This window comes from Rana temporaria, chromosome 1, assembly GCF_905171775.1.
Source record: "Rana temporaria chromosome 1, aRanTem1.1, whole genome shotgun sequence".
Taxonomy (NCBI): Eukaryota; Metazoa; Chordata; class Amphibia; order Anura; family Ranidae; genus Rana; species Rana temporaria.
In genome coordinates this window covers 137,632,129-137,657,707 of record NC_053489.1, presented here as the reverse complement: position 1 = coordinate 137,657,707, position 25,579 = coordinate 137,632,129, and the positions used below count along the sequence as shown (strand labels likewise).

At 40.4% G+C, this 25,579-nt stretch overlaps 1 protein-coding gene across 2 annotated transcripts in view; it reads left to right on the top strand.

Moving 5' to 3' along the window:
• TMEM232 (transmembrane protein 232) overlaps positions 1-25,579 on the top strand; it is a 298,409-nt gene that overhangs the window by 164,862 nt on the left and 107,968 nt on the right. Inside the window, exon 12 of one of the 2 annotated variants that reach the window (XM_040343279.1) lies at positions 7,468-7,631. In XM_040343279.1, the coding sequence (XP_040199213.1) occupies positions 7,468-7,631 (164 nt within the window). Of the gene's footprint in view, positions 1-7,383; positions 7,632-25,579 lie in introns of both variants that reach the window. The other variant, XM_040343271.1, reaches the window with a different exon arrangement.

Here is a 25,579-nt window from a genome sequence, read left to right as displayed (position 1 = left end):
GGTGCTTTGAGGAGTTGCCTCTTTTTTTGGAAATGCCATTTAAAGAATCTCTCAGTGCTACAAGACATGCATGCTAGGATCAACAAAGCAAGGAATGTTTATCTTCCTACCTTACTGTAGGATACCAATCTACATTCATGCCAAGTTTTGTTGGCGTTTTTTCAATTTTTTATTTATTAAAAAGGCAAAACTGAAACCGATTTTCCATAAAATGCTGAACATGTGCTTTTACATTTCCCCTTTATTAGGCAGCCATTAAATTATTATAAAATGCAATCATTTGACACCTCAATTTTGTCAAATTTTGTTTACGAGTGTGTTATGTGAATGTGTAGTGAATGTTACATTTACTCTTAAAAGTAGGATGAATGTTACATAAGGCATAGTTCTCATTAAAGGGCAGATGTTTCTTAAAGGTGTTGTAAAGGCAGAAGTTTTTTTTTATCTTAATGCATTCTATGCATTAAGATAAAAAACCTTCTGTGTGCATCAGCCTCCCCAGCACACCCTAATTACTTACCTGAGCCCCCCTCTCTCTCGTGATGTCCACGAGTGTCTTAGCCATTCCAGGACTCTCCTCATGATTGGCTGAGACACAGCAGTGGTGCCATTGGCTCCTGCGGCTGTCAAATTCAGTTAGCCAATCAGAAGGAAGAGGGCAGGGTCGGATCGTGTCTCTGTGTCTGAATGGACACACGGAGCTGTGACCTGGCTTCAGATGCCTCTATAGCAAGCTGCTTGCTGTTGGGGCACTCGACAGGAAGGAGGGGCCAGGAGCAGCGAAGAAGGACCCGAGTAGAAGAGGATCCGGGCTGCTCTGTGCAAAATCAACAAAAGCACAGAGCAGGTAAATATACCATGTTTGTTTTTTGTTTTTTTAACCTCCTGAGCGGTATTCCCGAGTCTGGCTCAAGGTGAAATTTCAGTACTATTAGCGGTAACCCCGAGCCAGACTCAGGATCGCATTGCAGTATCCAGGCATAGTTACTTACATAGAGCTCCCCTGCGACGCACAGGGGCGGAGATCGGCACCAAATTCAAAAAAGTAAAAACACAGTATAGATACAGTACACTGTAATCTTACAGATTACAGTACTGTATAAAATAATTACACACACCCTTTGTCCCTAAAGGTCTGTCCAGTGTCCTGCATGAACTTTTATATAATAAATACTGTTTTTTCTGCCTGAAAACTGGAGACTGTCCATAGCAGCCAAAAAGTGTCCTTTTATGTCAAAAGTGGTTTTAGACCAGCTAGAAAACAGTAATAATAAATTAGAATCACTTGCAGAATTGAGCGATAGCGATTTGTAGGGAAATTCGTCATCAAACACTAAAAGTAATGCCAGCGACAATTCTGCAACTGAGCAAATTTCAGTGTTTTTTATTTGATTACATTATTGAAGAATTTGTATTATTATTATATTATTATTTGGTATAATTATTTATAGTTATTTATTATATTATAATTTATGATTTTGCGTTTTAAACTTTATCATACCCGGATGTCTACTAGACTCTTGTTTGGACAGATTTAAAGGGGTGGTTCCCCCTAAAACAAATTTCTAACAATACATTCGTAAGACCCGTTACACTGCGGGTAGGCTGGCTTTTGTTTTGTTTTTTTAGTACATACCTCGATATCGCCGTTTCGTCCCTTGGCGGTGGGCGTTCCTAGTTGATTGACGTTCCTCCGACGGGCGCATACTGCGCGTCACGACTTTCCGACAGAAGCCGAACGTCATTGCGCAGGCGCCGTATAGAGTCGGCTCTATACGGCGCCTGCGCAGCGACGTTCGGCTTCTTTCGGAAAGTCGTGACGTCACGTATGTGCCCGTCGGAGGAACGTCAATCAACTAGGAACACCCACCGCCAAGGGACGAAACGGCGATATCGAGGTATGTACTAAAAAAACAAAACAAAAGCCAGCCTACCCACAGTGTAACGGGTCTTACGAATGTATTGTTAGAAATTTGTTTTAGGGGGAACCACCCCTTTAAGTGAGGTATTGTTAAGAATTGCAGGCCTACAATATAAAACGCCAAATTTCCATGCAAAATAATGGTACCGCTTTTAGCACCTAAAATCTGAAATAATCCTTATGCCCTGTACACACGATCACTTTTTGTGATGAAAAAAAATGTAATTTTTTATCATGAAAAAAAAATGAAATTTTTCCAACTTCATCATTAAAAATGATGTTGCCTACACACCATTGTTTTTGAAAAATGATGAACAAGGTGACGGCACTCTAAAGGGGAAGTTCTATTCGCCTTGAGGCTGCTTTTAGCTGGTTACTTGTTAGTAAAAGACGATTCATGCTTTTTTGTCTGTTACAGCGTGATCGTGTGTACAGGGCATTACGCCAGGGAGGGTTAAACAAGACTTTACAATCACTTTAATATCAAGGAATGTATTTTTCTCCAATTGCAAATGTTGGGCGAATGTACAATAAGTTTGCTTCATGAATATTGTAAATGTTAGGTGAAATTTGTTGAAAATGAGACAAATTTTCCATTACACCTTGTATACATCAGCTCCAACACTGTTAGTGACAAAATGTAACTCACAATGCAAGACCCAAATCATATGCCCTTGCATTAAATGCAAAACAAAATCTAATGTCAACTAAAATGTGCACCTTTTCATTTGTATGGTAAAGACTAATAGGTGTTGGAGCAGAATAGGATGTCATTTTTTTGTGCTATGCAAGTTTATGGGAAGTAGTATATGATACAGAAAATGATGCCCAATAATTTGAACAAGACTGCTTTGTTTAATCAATTTAACAGCATATGTTGGCAAAACTCTGCGGTTCTACTGAACATTACCACCCTCCACCATCTGGTTCTCTATATAAATAATTTATATGTAGCATTAATCAGATTGTATTTTTAGACATCGCAGATGCTGAATGTAACCGTGGTAATTTAGAAAAATACTTGGCTTCTGAGAGACATTAACAAAATATTGAATTACTTAGCCTTTTATCCTGCAGAAATCTTTGCTTTTTAATGTGTAAATAGTGCAGACTGACAACACAGATTCATTGTGGAACACATTACTGCTGTCAGACAATTACATTACTAGAAATATTGAACCTTTATAGAATATTTTCTTCTAATTATTGGAGTAACTTTCAATCTGTTTCTGTTTTCTGGCAAGAGAAATATATGTATTTATATTCTTATTTTTAAATGTGCTATATTTAATAGAAGATAACAATCTGGTAATATAATTTTAAGTATTGGGGGGTCACCTTAAAAAATTGCAGTATGTAGCTTTTAAATTATATGTAAGTTAGTAAAATTGTGCAAATATGCAACCAGCTATTTCTCCGATTTTGACCTGAAAATTTTGGATTTTCTTTTTTAAATATCAGTGTTGTGCCCCTAATCATTGCCCCTAATTATTATAGGGTCAGCCATTCATTTCCTAATTGTATAGTACAGAACACGGGCTACTTGAAATCATTATGGCTGGGTTAAGTGCAGCTGCATTCCGGTGATTAGACATTGGCAAAAAATAACATTTTAGAGACATCCCCTCTATAACCCCTCTCACTCCCAGCTAATGACAGTTTTTTTGCTAGTGCCCCTGTGTGATAGACATTTTCTCGCTACTGAGAGAAGCTTGCCTTCTTTTATGGAAATGTATCTCTCTCTCTCTCTGTCTCTCTCATTAGAAGGAAGTCATGAGTACCTCTCTAGGGGCATTTTGTTAATTGGCATGGTGGACCATAAATGATCAAATTGTGGCCAGACTGACTAAATAGCTAAGGCTCAGCCTTTAGCTCCCATGGGGGTTATAGTATATTTATAGAAGGCCCTAGTATCTCTTCCTAGTATCTTTTCTTTAGATGTTTCCCTGATTGTGACTCCCTTCATTACCACAACAGCCTCAGCATTCCTCTTTAGAGAGAAATCTTCTGTCACAAAGCTAGAGTTCATTGGCATAATTTCTGGCCTTGTTGAGTCCCTGGACAGCAGGGGTCATGGATGTGCCTCCTAAGCCTGCCCTTGAGCCATATACAGTGCAAAAGGAGGAGGTGTCAGCTGATGAGGACACCTACACTTTTGAGGAATCAAATCAGAATGATACACCTGCTACCAACGTTATCCCTAAGCTCAAAGAGACTTTGCTATGCCTATTGAAGCTGAAAGCTCTTGTTTAACATTGGAGCAGCCTTAAGCCCTGTACACACGATCGGATATCTGATGGAATCTGATCTGATGGATTTTTTCGTCAGATATCCGATGAAGCTGACTTTCATCAGTCTTGCCTACTCACCATCAGTCAAAAATCTGATCGTGCCAAAACACAGTGACGTACAACACTACGAAGAGCTGAAAAAAATGAAGTTCAATGCTTCCAAGCATGCGTTGACTTGATTCTGAGCATGCATGGATTTTTGTCCGATTGAGTTCCACACAGACGATCAGATTTTTCTATCGGTTTTTTATCCATAGTAAAAATGTAAAACACGTTCTATTTTTTTCCACCGATGGAAAAAAAAAACAATGGGGCCCACACACGACCGGTTTGTCCATTGAAAACTGTCCATCGGTCTGTTTTCATCGGACAAACCAATCGTGTGTACACGGCTTAAGTCTGCTAACACAATGGCTGTCCTGTCTGGAGACTGGCCTCAACTGGACAGTGGCATGCAGAGGTTTAGTGATGTACAAAGCCAACTCCATGATTGTATGGACCTAAGGACGATTCACACTGGAATGTAAGCATTCACATGTGATTCCAGTGCATTTCCCTGCTTGTGTTTTGACAGCTTATTCATTTGAATGGGCTAGAAAAAGCACTAGACTGTGTAAAAAGTAGTGCAAGCACTACTTTCTAAAAATGTACTGCAGCCAACCACATGGTGCATGCCTTTCACGCACCACATTTTGGTGTGAACCGTTTGGTTATCTTTTACAAGGAATGGATTCCTTTTTATGTCTTGTTGGAGAAATTAAATGATTCCTTTCAATCCAAGATGCTTTGGTGCTGGACTCTCACTTTTTCACTGAACTAACTAATGGCAAGTACCACATGAGTCCAAGCACAGGTGTCTGGATCTCATTCTGTTCATATGGGATTTTTGGGGTAGCAGCACCTTTACCTTTTGTTTGGATAAAGGGTGTAAACTCCAGTAGTAGGAGAGCAATCAGATCTGAAATCCTGAACTGAATCCTGAACATAACTGAACAAATGTGTGATTCAGAAGCATTCCCATAGAACTCTATGGGGTTGATTTACTAAAACTGGAGAGTGCAAAATCTGGTGAAGCTCTGCATAGAAACCGATCAACTTCCTGTTTTTTTTAATCAAAGCTTAATTGAACAAGCTGAAGTTAGAAGCTGATTGGCTACCATGCACAGCTGGATTTTGCAATCACCCCCAATGCGCCTGGAATTCACACCTGAACTGCACTGCAGTGCTCAGAAAATACACAGAACTCTTTTTAAATTTGCACTGTGTATGCACTGTATATGTGAGCAGCTTACATGGAAACCTGTGTTATTTCACATGTCATGCAAAGCGGATGCGGTTCAAAACGCATCCAATTCAATATATATATAAACCGAACCTCAAGAAATGCTCTGTAAGTAAATGTAAATCAAATATCCCATACACAATCAATATTGCAAAGTGTTTGATGAATAATGTTTTTCGTGCTACTACACAGTGAATAAATAAATAAAGTCTTCCAAAATAAACAGTGTTGAAAATCCTGCAAAAACTAGCAGCGTTTACAATACACAGCAATAAGTAAATGAATAAAAGTGAATTATTGCGCATAATCTGTAAAACACACTAATAATGTGACCAAAAAAGTGCATAGATAGTGGATGGTGAAGAAATAATCAAAAGTGCAATGAATAAATAGATAAATAAAATTAAATAAATAATATATAGTCCATGTGTGATGTGGCAGTGAATACTGCTAAAAGAGAAGAACTGAATGTCCACAAATCCCAGAGAGGAATAGATAACTGTACCAAAAACATCTGTCTGGTCTCCCAGAACTCTCACCTCACTAACGAATAAAGCCAGCGGTACGGATAGTCTTAGATGTCTTCACCAAATATAACATTCCACACAAAAACTCCACTGGTGCCTCTCTGTCCAGCTCGCCTAAAGCCTTATCTAGTCTCCTCACTCAATACCTGTATAATCTCCAGGGGAACAAGAGGAAGAAAGAGGGCCTCCATTGGTGTAGTATTAAAGCAAAAGGGAACCTTTATTGCGGTGTATATGCCCTTACATAAAAAAGATAAACGAGTGCAAGTAAAAATGAACATTGGCGTCCTCTGCGCCGTCTCACGTCACTCCAGGTGTACGTCTGCCCACGGCCAATCCCTACTCGTTACGACACGGTCACGTGTCTCCATCTGGTTCCCCAAATACGTGCATACAAAAATTATAAAAACTTCATGAAATTGTGTCCATACAAACTAAAACATGCAAAGTACAAATAAGACCAAAAATGTCAGTATATGTGTATAGTCCAAGGACATATAAATTAAAGTGCAAGAGATGGATTTAATGCAACTCCAGTGATCGTGAAAAAAATTCAACAGTATAAAATAAAAATAAAATCACTTTAAATTTGTCTGCAATCAGGCTCTTGCACTACATACTGTAGTTGAAAATCTAAAGGAAATTTAATTAGAAAATTGTATAACATATGGCCAGCTTAACCCACGCAAGTCAAAAATTCCTAAATGAAAAAGCTCTGGGGAATATAATAAATTTCCTGCACCATTATAATAGCGCAGAAGTGGTGTGTGTGTGACATTAAAACAGCAGATATGCCTGTTTCATGTCTATCTGCGCCACTTGTTCAGAGTGAAATAGAAACTAGCACAGGTCTGCACCTGATTAACAGAGGGAATATGGCAATTTTCCATATAGAAAACTGCTGCAGATTCTCCCCGTTGTGAGACTTTGTCATATGCCGTATTGGCCCTCTCTCTGTCCATGCAATGATTGCACTACACAAGCAGAGACTGCACGCGGTTAACAGTCTCTTTCTGCAGCCACTCTGAGAGAGGCAGTGGGTGGGGGCAGGCAGAGAGATTGGAGCATGCAGCTCTCTCTGTGCTATGCCTGCCAGATTGCTCCCAATTAACAATGTGGCTTGCACCCTTTTTGAATATAAGGAGCAGCATCCATGTTCTAAGTTTAGAAGAGTACATTTTTTGTTACCACCCCAAATGTCTATAATATATCATGAGCCATTAATACAAACATTTGTTGGTAATTGATACCATGCATTGAGATTGATTACACGTTAACACTCTCATGTCTTTTCCATTCTCCCATAATTGTCTTCCATGGTGCTAAATCAACTCTTTTTTTTCATGTTTTCCTTTCTAAAAGGCTGAAGTGAATGGCCCAGCGAATCCTTTTATTAACATAAGTGCTAAGCCTCCATCAGTCCCTGACAGCCTGTCCTTCTTTCAGCATGTGGGGTGCAGACTTGCCAGAGCTCTGTCACAGCAGTTCCTGCCTACTGTGGTGCACTTTGTCCCAACTCCAAGGAAAGCCAGTTGGAGCCATGTGACAAAAAAAGGCTCACACATAAAAGAATACAGCACGCAGAAGAAAGCTTCACGTCCTTCATTAAGGTATGGAACAGTTTCTTAATTTCAGGAAATATACAAAGAGAAATGAGCCGGTACTATAAGGGTTCCTTCACCCTAGCTCAATTGGGCCTGTACTGGGAAGGGTATCCCAACGCAAACCCAACACAAGACAAGATAAAACCCCAGGCATGAAAAATGAACAAAATACATGAAAAGGAACATCCCTCTATAGTGTATACTTGCCTAAATCCAAAGCACCAAGTGTGGTTACTCTCTGATCTCAGATACCATTGCTATTTGCATGAGTCATTGAAAAGACTAAGCTGACACAACAACCACAAGGGAGATGGCTGCCCCCCCCCCCCCCCCACAGCACACAGCAGGTAGCTCATAATCTTAGCTACCGGTGTGTAGAGGGATGTGTGCCCCTACTCTTCACTCAGCTATCAGATATAAGGGAGCACTATGATCTAGCTCTGCAGTGTGTGTAATATCATTTATCTGCCCGCTGCCTTTTAGAGCTGAGAAGAAAACTGTGATCTGTGTTGTTTTAGAATGATCTATTCTACAGGACAAAATGGCTGCAGATGAACAGAAGCAACTTATGTAGGAGGATTTGATTAATCTCTTGGTATCACCTGAGTATTATTACATTTCTTTCAATATTTTTGCATTATATAACATACCTCCTTCATTATTTTAATTATTTATACCTAGTGATAGTATATATACACCCTCCTACTTCTAGTTAAAACATACATCTTTATGTCATATTCATTTTATACATTTTGCATTTTAAAAACATTTTATATATATGTTTATTTTCAGCATATAGGTATATGCTAATAGATAGCAAAGCTGTATTATAAAATATATTTTTAACATATAATTTCTAGCACATCTAGAGATTTTTTTCTTTTTCCTTTTGTATACTTAGACATGGGTTTTTATGACCCCATAGTTCCATAAAGATTTAATGTTTTTCGGTGTAACCTTTGTGTAAAAGTAGGTTCCTATTTGTTTTTGTCGTTATATATCTTCATATGGTTTTAAAAGTAAGTTACATTGCGTCTGCTTCGTAATTGGAATTTAATTATACTGAAGCTACAGCCTTCAATACCTTATAGAAAAATCTGCAATATTGTGAGTACCTAGTTTTATTAATAATGGACAATTGCTTTTAAACGGAATAACACTATTGGGTACCCTCTCTTTTTGCATATGAGCTTAACGGTGGAAACTGCAGGAGCAATACAGAGGGAGGAGAAATTGCCAGAGTGCCGCACAGGGCATACACTGTGAAAAATTTTCACCCCAAGAGGGGGTGTAGGATCTGGGGAGTGCGGGCCATATCGGGGCACTGTTTGGAACATGTCAACGGTGTTAAAATTGGCACGAAGCACTTTTCATGCAACATCCAGCACTTTTTGAATGCGGCACGAAGCATTTTTTTATATATAACATCCAGCACTTTTTTATAAACATTATAATTGCACATGGACAGTGCTTTATTATCAATTTTTATTTTTATTTTAAAATTTACTTAAACACAGCACTTTTTCACATGCACTTTTGGAATGAACTATTATAATATATACGTATTTTTTTTGCAGTGGTCTCAAATGAGTGTCAGGCTGCTGAGATTACTTTGTATGGCTGCAAGGGTCTGAACGGCTGTCAGGTTGCTGAGACGATATTGCTTTTTGCAATGGTCTCAAATGAGTATCGGGCTGCTGAGATGACTTTGTATGGCTGCAAGGGTCTGAACAGGTGTCAGGTTTCTGAGACAATATTGCGTTTGCAATGGTCTCAAATGAGTGTCAGGTTGCTAAGACGACTTTGTATGGCTGCAAAGGTCTGAACGGGTGTCAGGTTGCTGAGACGAGATTGTGTGGTTGCAAAGGTCTAGACGAGTGTGAGGTAGCTGAGATGATATTACATTTTGCAAGGGTCTCGAATGAGTGTCAAGCTGCTGAGACAATATTCCCTGACTTTTTTTTATAAAAAATGACTGTGAATGAAACGGGTGTCAGGTTGCTGAGACAATATTGCGTTTTGCAATGGTCTCAAATGAGTATCAGGCTGCTGAGACGACTTTGTATGGCTGCAAGGGTCTGAACGGTGTCAGGTTGCTGAGACAATATTGCGTTTGCAATGGTCTCAAATGAGTGTCAGGTTTCTAAGACGACTTTGTATGGCTGCAAAGGTCTGAACGGGTGTCAGGTTGCTGAGACAAGATTGTGTGGTTGCAAAGGTCTAGACGAGTGTGAGGTAGCTGAGATGATATTACATTTTGCAAGGGTCTCGAATGAGTGTCAAGCTGCTGAGACAATATTCCCTGACTTTTTTTATTTTTATGAAAATGACTGTGAATGAAACGCTGGTAAACAGCAAGTTACCGCGTCTGGCAGCAATTACAAGCTGTTACAGGCATTGGCATTTCTAATGCCTCTGAACATCCGTCTGAACCCATTTTTTTTCCGGAAAGGTTTCTAAACTCAACTGCCTAGAAACGACTATAAATTATCCTGTGTACATGTACTGATAAGATAATATAGAGGAGAGATCAGGGATCCTGTGCACATGTACTGATAAGATAACATAGAGGAGAGATCAGGGCAGCTGAAAAACACCCAACTGTTCCTAAACATCCGTTTACCAACAGCAGTGTACATGAGGCCTAAGACGATTTGTCTGGCTGAAAGGGTCTCAATGAATGCCAGCTTGTTGGGGCGAGACTGCGTGGTCACCAATGCAAGATCCAGTCCAAGTTCTTAAACTAGACCAAGCATCAGTAGCAGACTTAGCTATGTGGGACAACTTTCCCACCTGATAGAACAGCATTTCAATCTTCATACCGGCAGTGTCAGCCGAGCCACCACGGGCATTTTTCGGCAGCCACTGGTCTCCAAACCTTGGCCCCCAGAAATTGGGCCACACTTGAACAGGACAGACAGTATTCTTCACCAGAGACAATCAGGCCACAGCTGACATCATCAATTAATGTAGATCTAACTCACTCCCCATCACGTCCTTCCTGCGCAGGCTCGCGCAGCTGTCACTCCGTCACCAGTTTAATATCTTCTGTAGACATATTCTAGGCAAATGCAAAATCGCAGCTGATGTGCTGTTCCATTCCAACCTTAATTTGTTTTTTCCAGCAAGAGCCTGGAGCCAACCCAATAACTATCCCTGTCCAACCCTGGTCATTGTTGACGATGGACTGAAGTTGCATCTCACCAATGCAACCCAGCTTATTAACCACTCCTTGGCACGCAACACACTGAAGGCCTATCGCACTGCTTGGAGCACTAACCGCAAATTTTTGTCCCCTTCCCCCGGAGAAGCAATAGGCAACGTTAGACACGTCCTAGCCTTCATATCGTATTGCCACACGCAGCTGACCCTTTCTCACAATACTAACACGCCATATCTAGATGGTGTCCAGCATTTCCTGTCCCTGCAGGACCCCAGTAAACCATCAGTATTCTTGAGCCCATGCAGTCAAGTCCCTCCTACAGGGCATACAGAAGCACCAACCTGTAGTCAGTGGCAAGCGCCTACCTTTCAAGAGTGCCCTCTTTAGGGACATGTCTGAAATCCTTACTCGTTCCCTGTTTAGGGCTTTGCCCAGCTTAGTCACCCAAACAGCCATCTACCAGCCCTGCTACGGTTCCCTATGACCTAGTGAATTTACAGTCAGTGGCTCTGGCAGTCAGACACTGCTCTGACGCAACCCGACTCACTTTGGAACCACTACACTCTCACTGTCTGCAAACGCAATAAACCAGCCCTGGGGGTTGACATCAACCTGTTTCAGATTAACAACGCCTGACGCCCAGTGACGGTGCTCAACCGACTACTGCTCCAACTACCCAGCCAATCTGATGGTAGCTTGTTGCTTCCCTTTCTAAACCAGCTTCCTGAGTGGCAGCCAGTTTTTCAAGCATGTCAGAATCCTCCTAAGCAACTTGGGCTTCAAACCCCAGTCAGTTCTCTGGACATTCTTTCCGAATTAGAGCAGCCTCAGTTGCCTCCCAACAGGGAGTACCAGACCACGTAATCAAGATACTAGGCTCCTTGTTTTGCCACATACTTCCCAAAGGAAGAAATGGCACAAGCCTTTACCAAGCTGGCTCAATAAATACAAGAAATCAATAAAAGCTATTTCCCTAAGTCTTTTGCCCCCTTTTCTTGGCATACTGACCAGACCACCAAGGCACACTTCATGTCTATTTATGTTGTAAGTCTTGTCGCGTGTTTATGTGATCCACATCTCTCTCGGTCAGAGGGTAACGACCATAAATAAGAAGGCCAGTATGGTGGCCTGAGTTTATGGGAGGAGCCCGGAGGGTATTTAAGCAGCCCACTCACACATGATCTTTGTCGGTTCAGTGTGCGGTACTACACGTCACTGGGTCGACTCCTCCCAGCTCACCTCATGAGTCTGCACATTCAATCGCATTCGACACCCTCCCGTCCTTCCCTTTTTCAGGGAACTTCTCAGCATATCCTTCTTCAATTAAAGCGGTGGTTCACCCACACTAACAACATTTTAGCATTAAATTAGGCATAGTAGCGCGAGCTACAGTATGCCTGTATTGATTTTTTTAGCCCGGTACTCACTGTGCAATCCTATATAGAAGATTCCGACTCCCCGCGGGGAATGGGTGTTCCTATCAAGAGGGAGGATGATTGACGGCCGGCTATGGCACGTCACGCTCCCCGAAGATAGCCGGAACCGGTCTCGGCTCTTCACGGCGCTATACGGCGCCTGCGCACAGACTATAGTTACATAGTTACATAGTTACATAGTTAGTCAGGTTGAAAAAAGACACATCCAGTCCATCCAGTTCAACCACAAAAAATAAAAAAACTAAATAAAAAACACAGTACAATCCTATACACCCAACTCCATACCCACAGTTGATCCAGAGGAAGGCAAAAAACCCCAGCAGAGCATGATCCAATTTGCTACAGCAGGGGAAAAAATTCCTTCCTGATCCCCCGAGAGGCAATCGGATTTACCCTGGATCAACTTTACCTACAAATCTTAGTACTCAGTTATATTCTGTACATTTAGGAAAGAATCCAGGCCTTTCTTAAAGCAATCTACTGAGCTGGCCAGAACCACCTCTGGAGGGAGTCTGTTCCACATTTTCACAGCTCTTACTGTGAAAAAACCTTTCAGTATTTGGAGGTGAAATCTCTTTTCCTCTAGACGTAAAGAGTGCCCCCTTGTCCTCAGTGTTGACCGTAAAGTGAATAACTCAACACCAAGTTCACTGTATGAACCTCTTATATATTTGTACATGTTGATGTGTACAAGAGTGAATAAATGTAGTTCTTCTAATTTTTCCTCATAGCTGAGCTCCTCCATTCCTCTTATCAGTTTGGTTGCCCTTCTCTGCACTTTCTCCAGTTCTCCGATATCCTTTTTGAGAACTGGTGCCCAAAACTGAACTGCATATTCCAGATGAGGTCTTACTAATGATTTGTACAGGGGCAATATTATATCTCTGTCTCTGGAGTCCATACCTCTCTTAATACAAGAAAGGACCTTGCTCGCTTTGGAAATCGCAGCTTGGCATTGCATGCCATTATTGAGCTTATGATCAACTAAAACCCCCAGATCCTTCTCCACTACAGATCCCCCAGTTGTACTCCCCCTAGTATGTATGATGCATGCATATTCTTAGCCCCCAAGTGCATAACTTTACATTTATCTACATTAAACCTCATCTGCCACTTAGTCGCCCAATTAGACAGAGCATTGAGGTTGGCTTGTAAATTGGAGACATCCTGCAAGGACGTTATTCCACTGCATAGCTTGGTGTCATCTGCAAAGACAGAAATGTTACTTTTGATCTCAGACCCAATATTATTTATAAATATATTGAAAAGTAAGGGTCCCAGCACTGAACCTTGGGGTACACCGCTGATAACCTTGGACCATTCAGAGTAAGAATCATTAACCACGACTCTCTGAATTCTGTCTTTCAGCCAGTTTTCTATCCATTTACAAACTGATATATCCAATCCTGTAGACCTTACCTTACACATGAGCCGTGTGTGCGGAACTGCGGTGTTGCTTTTGCAAAATCCAAATATATCACGTCCACAGCCACGCCTCTGTCCAGGGTTTTACTTACCTCTTCATAAAAGGAAATCAGGTTTGTCTGACAACTTCTGTCTTTCATGAATCCATGTTGTCTGCTGCTTAAATAGTTTTTTTCCAGCAAGAACTCATCCATGTGGTTTTTTATTAAACGTTCCAGTATCTTCCCAACTATAGAAGTTAAACTAACAGGTCTATAGTTACTTGGTAAAGACTTTGTTCCCTTTTTAAATATGGGCACCACATTGGCCCTGCGCCAATCCAGTGGTACTATTCCTGTCTTTAATGAGTCCCTAAATATTAGATACAGTGGCTTTGAAATGACAGAGCTCAACTCACCTAGGATCCGTGGATGGATGCCATCAGGTCCAGGTGCTTTATCCACCTTTATTCTGTCTAAATATTTCTGGACCATATCACTTTTGAGCCATTGTGGATTTGGGGCTGTGTCACTCCCACCCCCATTTTGGACATGAGCTCCCCCATGCTCCATTGTATACACAGAGCTGAAGAAAGCATTTAATAAATTTGCCTTCTCTTTGTCCCCAGTCACCCACTCTAGATTATTTTGTAAGGGGCCTACATGCTCAGACTTCACCTTTTTACTATTAATATATTAAAATAATTTTTTGGGGTTTGTCCTACTATCTTTTGCAATCTGTCGTTCGTTTTGAATTTTTGCATCCTTGGTTTCCTTTTTACATATCCTGTTATATTCTTTGTAACATTTAACCACTTGCTGATGGCCGTACGACTTTGTACGGCCTCAGCGCGGCTCCCAATCTCTAACAGTCCTTTAACTGTCCCAGAAGTGCCATTAATCCAGTCAATTTCTTTAAAATCCCCCATTATTATCACCGTCCCAGCCCTTGCAGCCCTTTCCATCTGTGCAAGGAGCTGAGTCTCCACCTCCTCATTAACATTGGGTGGTTTATAACAAACTCCAATGATTAATTTTGAACTACGCACATCTGTATGCAGTTGCACCCATAATGCTTCAGCCTCATCACACTCTCCATCAACCAGGTTCTCTTTCACGCTTGCTTTGAGGTCACTTCTGACATAGAGACAGAACCCTCCACCTTTCCTTTTTACCCTGTCTTTCCGAAAGAGAGCATAGCCAGGAATATTAATAGCCCAGTCATGTGAGGATTGAAGCCAAGTTTCAGCAATAACGATTACATCATAGCTCTCCTCATGCACCAGAGCTTCCAGCTCACCTGTTTTGCTTGGCAGACTTCTGGCATTGGTGAACAAACACTTAAATGTATTGTTACATTTTTCTCTGGTGTTTTTCATATAATTTATAGTAGTACAAATGGCACTATTATTTCCAATGGCTGTTTGCAACATGGGAACTTTCTTGTCACCTGCCATAACCCTCCCCCCATCTATCCCCATTCCACTCTCCATTAATGTCTGACCCCTAACTGACCTGTCTGCTCAATGTAATTCTAATTCACCCTCCCCCCTCAATCCTAGTTTAAATACTCCTCCAGCATTCCCATAAACCTCTCCCCCAGCACAGCAGACCCCCTTCCATTCAAGTGCAAACCGTCTTTAGCATAAAGGTTGCACCCCAATGAAAAGTCAGCCCAGTGCTCTAGAAACCCAAATCCATCCTTCCTACACCAGGTCTTTAGCCATGCATTCAGCTCTCTAATCTCCCCCTGCCTTTCCTGTGTTGCGCATGGCACAGGCAATATTTCAGAGAATATCACCTTGGAGGTCCTTCCCTTCATCTTGCAGCCTAGTTCTTTAAATTGATTCTTAAGGAGCCTCCACCTTCCATGTATACTGTCATTGGTTCCAACGTGGACCAAGACAGCTGGGTCATGCCCAGCCCCTCCCAGTAATTTATCCACCCGGTCCACCACATGCCGAACCCTGGCACCAGGGAGACAGCAAACCATTCGGTTGAAGCGATCCTGGCGACAAATTATTCTATCAGTCCTTCTGATTATCGAATCCCCTATTACCACCAACTGTCTAGGCCTACCTGCACTCCCCTCCCCACCTCTACTAGATGGGTTGCTCTCCCGGCTGTTAGGGGTAGCAGTAACATCTAGGGCTGCCACCTCTGTGTTTGCCACCTCCACATCATCACCCAACTTGGCAAATTTGTTTTGATGCACAAATACAGGACTGGCCTTCCCTTTCTTCATGCCCCTTCCACTCCCTCTAACTACATTGACCCATCTCCCTATCTGATAATCCTGACTTGCCCCTCCACCCTCCACATCAACCTTACTGACCACTTGCTCAGCGAGCAGAGGACCCCTTTCAAGGCTGTCATTTCTACCCAGTGTTGCAACTTGCTCCTCCAGATCTCTAATACCAGCTTCCAGAAGGGCAACCTGCTCACATCTGTCACAGCGGTATCCATCTTGGAGCTGTTGCACCAATTTTGCATACATGTGACACACTGTGCACTGAGCAAAACCTTCAACCCTGCTAGCACTCATTTCCCAGTTACAATATAACCGTGAAGCGCCAAGTCCTATTTCGGCTATTTCCGGAGAAGCGTGACGTGCCATAGCCGGCCGTCAATCATCCCCCCTCTTGATAGGAGGGGAGTCGGAATCTTCTATATAGGATTGCACAGTGAGTACGGGGCTAAAAAAATCAATACAGGCATACTGTAGCTCGCGCTACTATGCCTAATTTAATGCTATAAAAAAAATGTTTTATTAGGGTGAACCACCGCTTTAACTACCCATTACTTACCTTCGGTATGCCCCCTTTTGTTGGCATACTGACCAGACCACCAAGGCACACTTCAGGTCTATTTATGTTGTAAGTCTTGTCGCGTGTTTATGTGATCCACATCTCTCTCGGTCAGAGGGTAACGACCATAAATGTATTTTATTGAGATTTTGTGTGATAGACCAACACAAAGTGGCACATAATTGTGAAGTGGAAGGAAAATGATAAATGGTTTTCAATTTGTTTTACAAATAAATATGTGAAAAGTGTGGCGTGCATTTGTATTCAGCGGCCCTTAATCAATACGTTATAGAACCACCTTTCACTGCAATTACAATTATTATTGCAAATCTAGAGAGTGACATGTTGCCCATTTTTCTTTGCAAAATAGCTCAAGCCCTGTCAGATTGAATGGCGAGCGTCTGTGGACAGCAATTTTCAAGTCTTGCCACAGATTCTTAACCTGCCTGGCGGTCTTCCCGAGTCTGACTCGGGGTTAGATTTTCCTGCTGCGAGCGGAAACCCCGAGTCAGACTCGGGCTTGCCTCGCTAGATCCACAGGCACAAGTTACTTACCTTGTCCCTGGATCCAGCGATGCCACCGCGCTGTGTGAGCGAGTGGGACCTCGCTCGATTCACACAGTGCCTCCGTGTGACGCCGATCTCCGTTCCCTGCGACGTTACGACGCACGGGGACGGAGAACGGCGCCAAATTCAAAAAAGTAAACAAACACCTTACATACAGTATACTGTAATCTTATAGATTACAGTACTGTATGTAAAAAAAACACACCCCCCTTGTCCCTAGTGGTCTGTCCTGTGTCATGCATGTCATTTTATATAATAAAAACGTTTCTTTCTCCCTGCAAACTGTAGATTGTCCATAGCAACCAAAAGTGTCCCTTTATGTCAAAAATAGTTTTAGATCAGCTAAAAAACAGCGATAATAAATTATAATCACTTGCAGAATTGTGCGATAGCGATTTGTGGGGAAATTCGTCATAAAAAAAAAAAAAATAATGACAGCAACAATTCTGCAACTGAGCAAATTTCAGTGATTTTGATTTGATTACATTATTGAATAATTTTTATTATAATTATATTATTATTTGTTATAATTATTTATAATTATTTATTATATTATAATTTATAATTTTGTTTTTAAAAAAATGTCATACCTGGGATGCCTATTAGAATCTTGTTTGGTCAGATTTAAGTGAGTTATTTCTAAAAATTACAGACCTACAATATAAAACGCCAAATTTCCTTGCAAATAATGGTACCGCTTTTAGCATGTTTTTTCTGACAGAATCATACCGCCAGGGAGGTTAATTGGATTTAGGTTTGGACTTTGACTGGACCATCCAAACACATGAATATGCTTTGATCTAAACCATTCCATTGTAGCTCTGGCTGTATGTTTAGGGTCATTGACCTGCTGGAAGGTGATCCCCCACCCCAGTCTCAAGTCTTTTGTAGACTCTAACAAGTTTTCTACTAAGATTGCCCTGTATTTGTCTCCATCCATCTTCCCATCAATGCTGACCAACTTCCCTGTCCCTGCTGAAGAAAAGCATCCGCACAACATGATGCTGCCACCATCATGTTTCACTGTGGGGATGGTGTGTTCAGGGTGATGTGCAGCGTTTCTTCTTGCCACTCTTCCATAAAGCCCAGATTTGTGGAGTGCACAACTAATAGTTGTCCTGTGGACAGATTCTCCCACCTGAGCTGTGGATCTCTGCAGCTCCTCCAGAGTTACCATGGGCCTCTTGGCTGCTTCTCTGGTTAATGCTCTCCTTGTCCATCCTGTCAGTGTAGGTGGACTGGTAGGTTTGCAGTTGTGTGATACTCTTTCCATTTTCGGATGATGGATTGAACAGTGCTTCGTGAGATGTTCAACGCTTGGGATATTTTTTTTATAACCTAACCCTGCTTTAAACTTCTCCACAACTTTATCCCTGACCTGTCTGGTGTGTTTCTTGAACTTCATAATGCTGTTTGTTCACTAAGGTTCTCTAACAAACCTATGAGGGCTTCACAGAGCAGCTGTATTTATACTGAGATCAAATTACACACAGGAGGGCTCTATTTACTAATTAGGTGAGTTCTGATAGCAATTGGTTCCAGTAGATTTTAGTTAGGGATATCAGAGTAAAGGGGGCTGAATACAAACGCACGCCACACTTTTCACATATTTATTTGTAAAAAAAAAAAATGAAAATCATTTATCATTTTTCTTCCACTTCACAATTATGTGCCACTTTCTGTTGGTCTATCACATACAATCCCAATAAAATACATTTACGTTTTTTGGTTGTAACATGACAAAATGTGGAAAATTTCAAGGGATATGAATACTTTTTCAAGACACTGTATATTGATCTGTGCTGTAAAAAAGTAGGTTGCATTTTCAAGCAGTGCAGCATGTAGTAACGCACTACACCACATCTTGTGAGATTTCAATAGAAATCCATATCTATCTATCTATCTATCTATCTATCTATCTATCTATCTATCTATCTATCTATCTATCTATCTATCTATCTATCTATCTATCTATCCATCTAGCTATATATATATCCTAATCTATATAGTATTTCATTTGTATATATAACTGTTTTCCTGGAGTTCAGCTTTAATGCATTTTAACTATAGAAATACCACTGTCATTAGTTCAGTAAGTACTTTACCTAAATTAAACACAGCCAAAATTATACATCACTAAATGACACTAATGTGAAATAAAGCTCTAAGCACTTTAGCTATAATACACTTGTGTTCCAGTAATGGATGACATTTAAAGGTTTCACAATGTGTTTCACTTTCTGCTGATTGCAGTTGTGACTTTCTCTGGTGGTTTATGTTTTTATATATGGAATTCATGAGTTGGAAATGATGTGAAAAAATGTAAATGTGCTTGACACATAAAATACAACATTCTGCAAGGGCTTTTGTCATTCTTTGGTCACCAGTAACCCAGTGATCAGTGAACATCTCAAGCCTGTGGTTGATAATATTTTTTCTCTTACCTTAATTGAGTGACTGTTGACTGAAGACACATCGGTGCCAGTGAGTTATAGTGCCCGTTTCCAGGAGTAGGACACTTGGTGTAAACCAGCTGAACACGCAGCTAGGAGAACAGCTCCCATGGGTGGTTTAAAGTGATATTAAAACCTATTTTTTTTTATTATTAAAGCGGTTGTATACCCTTATTTTTAATAAGGCTTACCTTTAGGTAAAACTAATATCTACTAAACCTGTACGGTTTAGGAGATATTCCCTGTGCATGCTGCCTCTAACGTCAGTGGCGCATGTGCTGTGAATGCCCAGCTTGCCGGGGAAGAAGTGACTTCATCATGGCTCCGACCACTCACAGCGCTGGAGCCACAAACCCGGAAGAAACGCAGAGGGCAAAATGTCAGCTCCCTTGGCGTGGAATGGGCTACGATACTGGAACCTTGTTCTAAGGTAAGTATTTTATAATGAGCTAGTATGCGGTGTATACTAGCTCATTATGCCTTTGCCTTACAGGATTTTTTTTACATGTATACCTTAATGCATTAACTATCAGAGAACATAATTATTTTGCCTAGGGTAGAGGAGTAAGGACCTGTTTTTCTCCTCGAGTTGCCTCCATAGACTATTTCTTCTATGTGAACCTTGTCTTTTCACAGAGACAATAGCTACCCTTTCACGCTTCTATGCACTGAAACACATATGGCAGGTAGCATTGATTTACTTGTCACAATGTTTGAGTGAGTAACTTGTATAGCGCAACAAATGCGAACTAAATCGCCTCAAGGCGCTTTCCATCCAGAGTCGTACCATTCCTTCAGAAGAGGTGGGTCTTTAGTTTTTTCCTAAAGGCCTGATAGTTTTCCTCCAAGCGGATGGTAGTGGGTAGAGCATTCCAGAGCCGTGGTCCTTGGACCGAAAATCTATGTTCTCCCTTCGATTTGTAGCGGAATTTGGGAATTTGGAGAAGGTTTTGGTTGGTTGACCGGAGAACGAGCTTGGTGACGTAGGGTTTTATTTTCTCGCTTAAGTATTGGGGAGCGTTCCCCTGTATACATTTGTGGGTGAGGCAGAGTGTCTTGAATGTCACCCGATCCTGTACGGGCAGCCAGTGGAGGGACCTCAAGACCGGGGAGACTGATTCCCACAGCTTTTTATCTGTTACCAGTCTGGCTGCCGTGTTCTGGACAACTTGTACACATGAAATCTGGTATTTTGGTAGTCCTAAATAGAGGGAATTTGCGTAGTCGAGTTGTGAGTTGATGATCGTTCCCACCACTACTGCCGTGTCCTCTTCCGGGATGAAGGGGATGAGTCTACGTAGCATGTGGAGCAGATGATGAGAACCACTGACGACTGATCCTATTTGTACATCCATCGTCATGTCTGAGTCAAAGATGACTCTGAGACTTTTGGCTTTATTGCTTGGCGCGATGGTTTGTCCGAGGATGGTGGGTGGTGTCCCTGTGGTCCTAAAAATGGATTTCCTATTTGCGTGAAGGGTGAGTATTTCTGTTTTGGATCCGTTAAGTTTGAGGGAGCTTTCAGTCATCCAATTGTCGATCAGTGTAAGGCACTTTTCAAGTTCATGAAATTGTTCTTTTTTGTTGGTGATTCGAAGGTAAAGCTGCGTGTCGTCCGCATAGGAGTGGTAGCGCAGGTCCTGTTTGCTGATGATTTTGAGGAGTGGGCGGATGTAGATGTTGAAGAGTACAGGTGAGAGGGGTGATCCTTGCGGGACTCCGCATGTAATGGTCCGTGTTTCTAATGTAAGGCTGCAGGGCCCGTAATATCTGGATCCTGGAGGTTGTCTGTATGGCTATTATTGCTACATAGTTTCATAGTTACATAGTAGGTAAGGTTAAATAAAGACAATAGTCCATCCAGTTCAACCTGTGTGTCCCATCTGTATTTTTGGCTCCATTTTCACATGTGTTTTTTTACATTTCATTTATCTTTCCACTTGGGTGTCCTTTTTTTAACGCAGTGGTGGCTGACATTTTTTTGTGTCCAGCTGCCAGAATCTGTGTTTCTGCTTAGCTGCTGTTGCCAGCCTTCTTTCTGTTTAGCTGCCGCTGCCCATGTGTTAATTCTAGCTGCACAATTGCAGCTCTCACTGCATCTTTGAGATGCTGTGCTCATTTCCTGGAGCCTGTAGCTTTCAGCTTCTGATGCAGCAGTGATTTCTTCTTTCATTGCAGCAGAGTCCTATTAGAACCAGTGGGTTCATTTCTTTTAATGACAGCAGCCGTTTACTCACTGGTACTGCTTCTTCCCTTGGATGGCTGTCCAGGTACATATATCACTTGAACAAACATGTTCAATATTGACCATCATCCTCTGGAACTTTGAAGTTACCATATGAGAGAATGTTTTTTATCTTTTTTATACATTGTGCTTTTGTACTATGCTAGTCTAATCAGTAATGGAATAATTACATATTAATATTATCCTCCTGTACAACTTCATCCCAGACATCTTGGCAGGGTTAAGATGGAAAGACTTCTGGTAATTATTCAGCTTGGCCTCAAATTGCTTGGCATGCATACCTAATTAGTCTGACTTCAGACAAACATTTGCACCTTCTATATCATTGAGATACAGTATTCACTCTCAGGACCCTAGTCTTCCACAGTTGCTTCTTTTGACAGCATGGCTAATGAAGCTCAAGTACTGAGGGAGTCTGTCTCAGTTGGTTATTCCTATAATTTTACAGGCTCATAAAACTACTTTGTGCAAAATCTACCATTGCACTTAGAAATAATACCTCCAATGGTGTAAGTCTTTGGCAATCCTATGTGAGCTTTTTCTGTAAAAGGATCCTTTATGTTTTGCTATAAGATGTTTATCAGCGTTTGGCTGTCAGTACAATTAAAGGCCAGGTCTTTCCTTTAGCTGATTAGTTTCAACACCTTTTGACAAGTCATTCCTTAATTTGTACAGTACTTTTATTCTGAGAGCTACCCATGTTGTTCCACCTGTCAGACTGCCAATTTTGTTCTTGGGACCTCAATTTGGTTCTTTTCATTTTAATAGACCTTGCAGACATGTCAGATGTGTCTCTGATTTTGGTGGCCTTATCCTGTAAATCTTATTTCTTGATTTTTCACAAGGACAAGGTAGTCTTGAGACCTAATTTTTCCTTTCTCTCTAAGGTAGTGTCTGTATTTCACCTTAATGAGGATATTGTGCTCCTATCTCTTTTTCTAGGTCCTTTTAAACCTAAGGCATTTCTTTTACATACCTTTGATGTGATAAGTGTTATTAGCGTTTACCTTCACGCTACCTCATTCTTCTATTGGGGTGACTGTTGTTTTTTGCGTCTTCTGTGCCTGCACATTCTACCCTGTCAGTCAGAGCTTTTTGTGCCATCCTTCATCAGGCCTTGGTTTTGGAAATATGTAAGGCGATAACCTTGTCCTCTATTCATACATTCACTACCTCTTATTAGGTAGATCTGGTTGCCTCGGTTTATGCTAGCTTTAACTACAAAGCTTTACAGTCAACAGTGTATGTTATTTTTGTAGGGTAAGGGCTCATCGTGTGTTTTTTTGGTTTATTGTCCACCCCTCTTGTTGGGTACTGTTGACATCCCACTGATTAAGCCACCCATGGGAGCTGTCCTCTTAGCTGCCTGTTCGTTTTTTTGCACCTATCGTCTTTCTCCTGGAAATGGGTCACGTAACCTACTGGTTGTGATTGATCTTCAGTCAAAAGCAGTGTCTCTCTGAAAGAAAATAATTTTACTGGGAGCGCCAAAAATTATATTTCTCTATTGGCTAGTTATTCTCAAATCTACCCCTCAAATCTCAGCTTTCTTGAGTTATGGCTGCATAATTTTGGGGAGTGGAACATCTTAGTGAAGAATTGCTTTACTTTAGAAGAGTTTTGGGCAGGTATTTCGTAATTTTTCTCAGTTGAGTAATTTTATGGGGTTTACATCCATGGGATGAATCTCTGAAAAATAGGCATTTGCTGAGCGATACATGTAAATGAATGGAACTGCAATGTAGTAACGTATGCAAGTGCTACTGCAACACAACTGTGTGAAGGCAGAAAAAGTAATGTGATACAAAGACATCAATCATGAGATTTTAGTAATGTTATGTATCCACAAACATTTTACCACACTGGTTGGAATCTGATTGTACAATTTTTTTTTAGATCTACACTAACTATGTAGTGCCAGGACTTGCCTGACTGGGTACAAATTGATTAGCTAGATTAGGTCCTAGGTCCTCATATTATTTAGCTTTGATTGAGTAGCTGATTAGTTACCATTTTGTGCCTTAGCAGCCCTAGGGTCCTCAGTTTGAATTCTTGTGTGGGTTTCTTTTGGGTATTCTGGTTTCCTCTTATACTCCAAAGACATGCTGGTAGATTAATTAGCTCATGTCCAAGTTGGTATGGGTGTGCATGTACTGTATGTATGCAGGTGAGAAAGGGATCTTAGGATGTAAGGTCCTTGTGGGCAGGGACTGGTGTGACTGATGTGAATGCACAGTATGTAGAGGAGTGTATAAATTGTTGGCACTATAAAAAAAAAAACAATATTAAAAAAAAAAAAAAAAATCTAAAGTTGAGTGTATATCACATTGTAAGGTCTATGATGTCCCTTAGTAATTGACGCACATACAAAAGTACACAGATGTTTCCATTTGAGAAATAATTGAGGGATTAAAACACTGTGGGAAAAAATTAATGCATACCCAATAAAGGTCAATGTCTAATCTATAGAGTATGAATGAATCTTTGTATTTGATCTTATCTACTCATTTTTTCTGTAAATGAAACTGTTATATCACTCTCAATAATATTATAACTTTTATATATATAAAGACCACCACTTCTAGATTAAAATGTTGTATTGTAAATATATTAGATAAGGTAAAGAAACCTGCAGTTATAGAAAAAAAGTTTCAATTTAATGTAATTACATATTCATCATACAGTATATTGCAGAAATACTAAAAGGATATACATAGTACAGTATCTCATTTCCTTTTTTTTATTACGTTCATCTTTTATTTCTTCACTTCATTAAAAGCTGTAAAATGAAAATCTTCATTTTTCCAATCATGAATTATTTAAAACATTTTGAATATAGTACTGCTGTATAGTTGATAGTCTTGCACATAAAATGGGAACATAAGGAGGCCCCACTGGCAAGGAAAAAAGTCTCAGAGGCAAAAGACTTGCTTTATTAAGAAAAGGTTTACTCTGCTCTTATTTGGTAATTTTTAAAATAGTTTCCAAGATTGCATACAGCAGGACTTTCAGATAAGATCTAGCCTAATACTGTGTATATTGAATTTTTTGCACTGTTTGTTTTTGATCTTTTTTATTGAGAATAATAATAAAAGAATAGGTGTAAGAACAATGTTTCCAGTCCATACACATTCAAATGTCCATACAGTATGGATTAATTTGTTTGAACAGATCTGTTGTATGATATTTGCTTAGGAAAGTCCAAACAACCTAAACCCAGTTTTAAATTAATTGCTGGCAACATTTTTCAAAACATCTAAGAACCAAAAACACTTAAATAATAAAAAGAGCAAAGAAAATGAGATAAAACAGATGGGGTGAGAGTGCAAAATGTATAGGAGAGTTAAAGAGAGATAGAGAGTATGTTGAGGGTGGGGTTAAAGCGGTACTAAAACGCTGCAATATAAATAAAAAAAACGTCCCCTGCAAAAAAATAGCATAATGTGCCTGTATGAATCGCATATTCGAATATACATGTATATTCTGCATGTTGAAATGTGCAGAGACACAGAACTAAAATAATCTGTATTTTGTGATCGTATTCCATGTAAGTAATGATAGCCGCTCTCACTCCACTCAGTCCTTTCAAGTATATTTTTAAAAAGTGATTTGAAACAAATATTCAAATAAATGACAGAAATGTGCCCCTTCACATAAACAAATCTTGAACATTCTAAAATGTTAGGCATTTAAGGCAGAAACTCTATTGAGATTTAAAAATCATATATGAACTGCTAATGTTCTCATATATCTGAGTTTGCATCTATTTAATTCTGATACAATGGTGATTCTTTCGTGAGCATTTTATATTTCTCTTATAACTGCTTCTTGATTAATTGACAGCACAATTGGTAAAAGGAAAAGTTTTTTTTTTATGCTT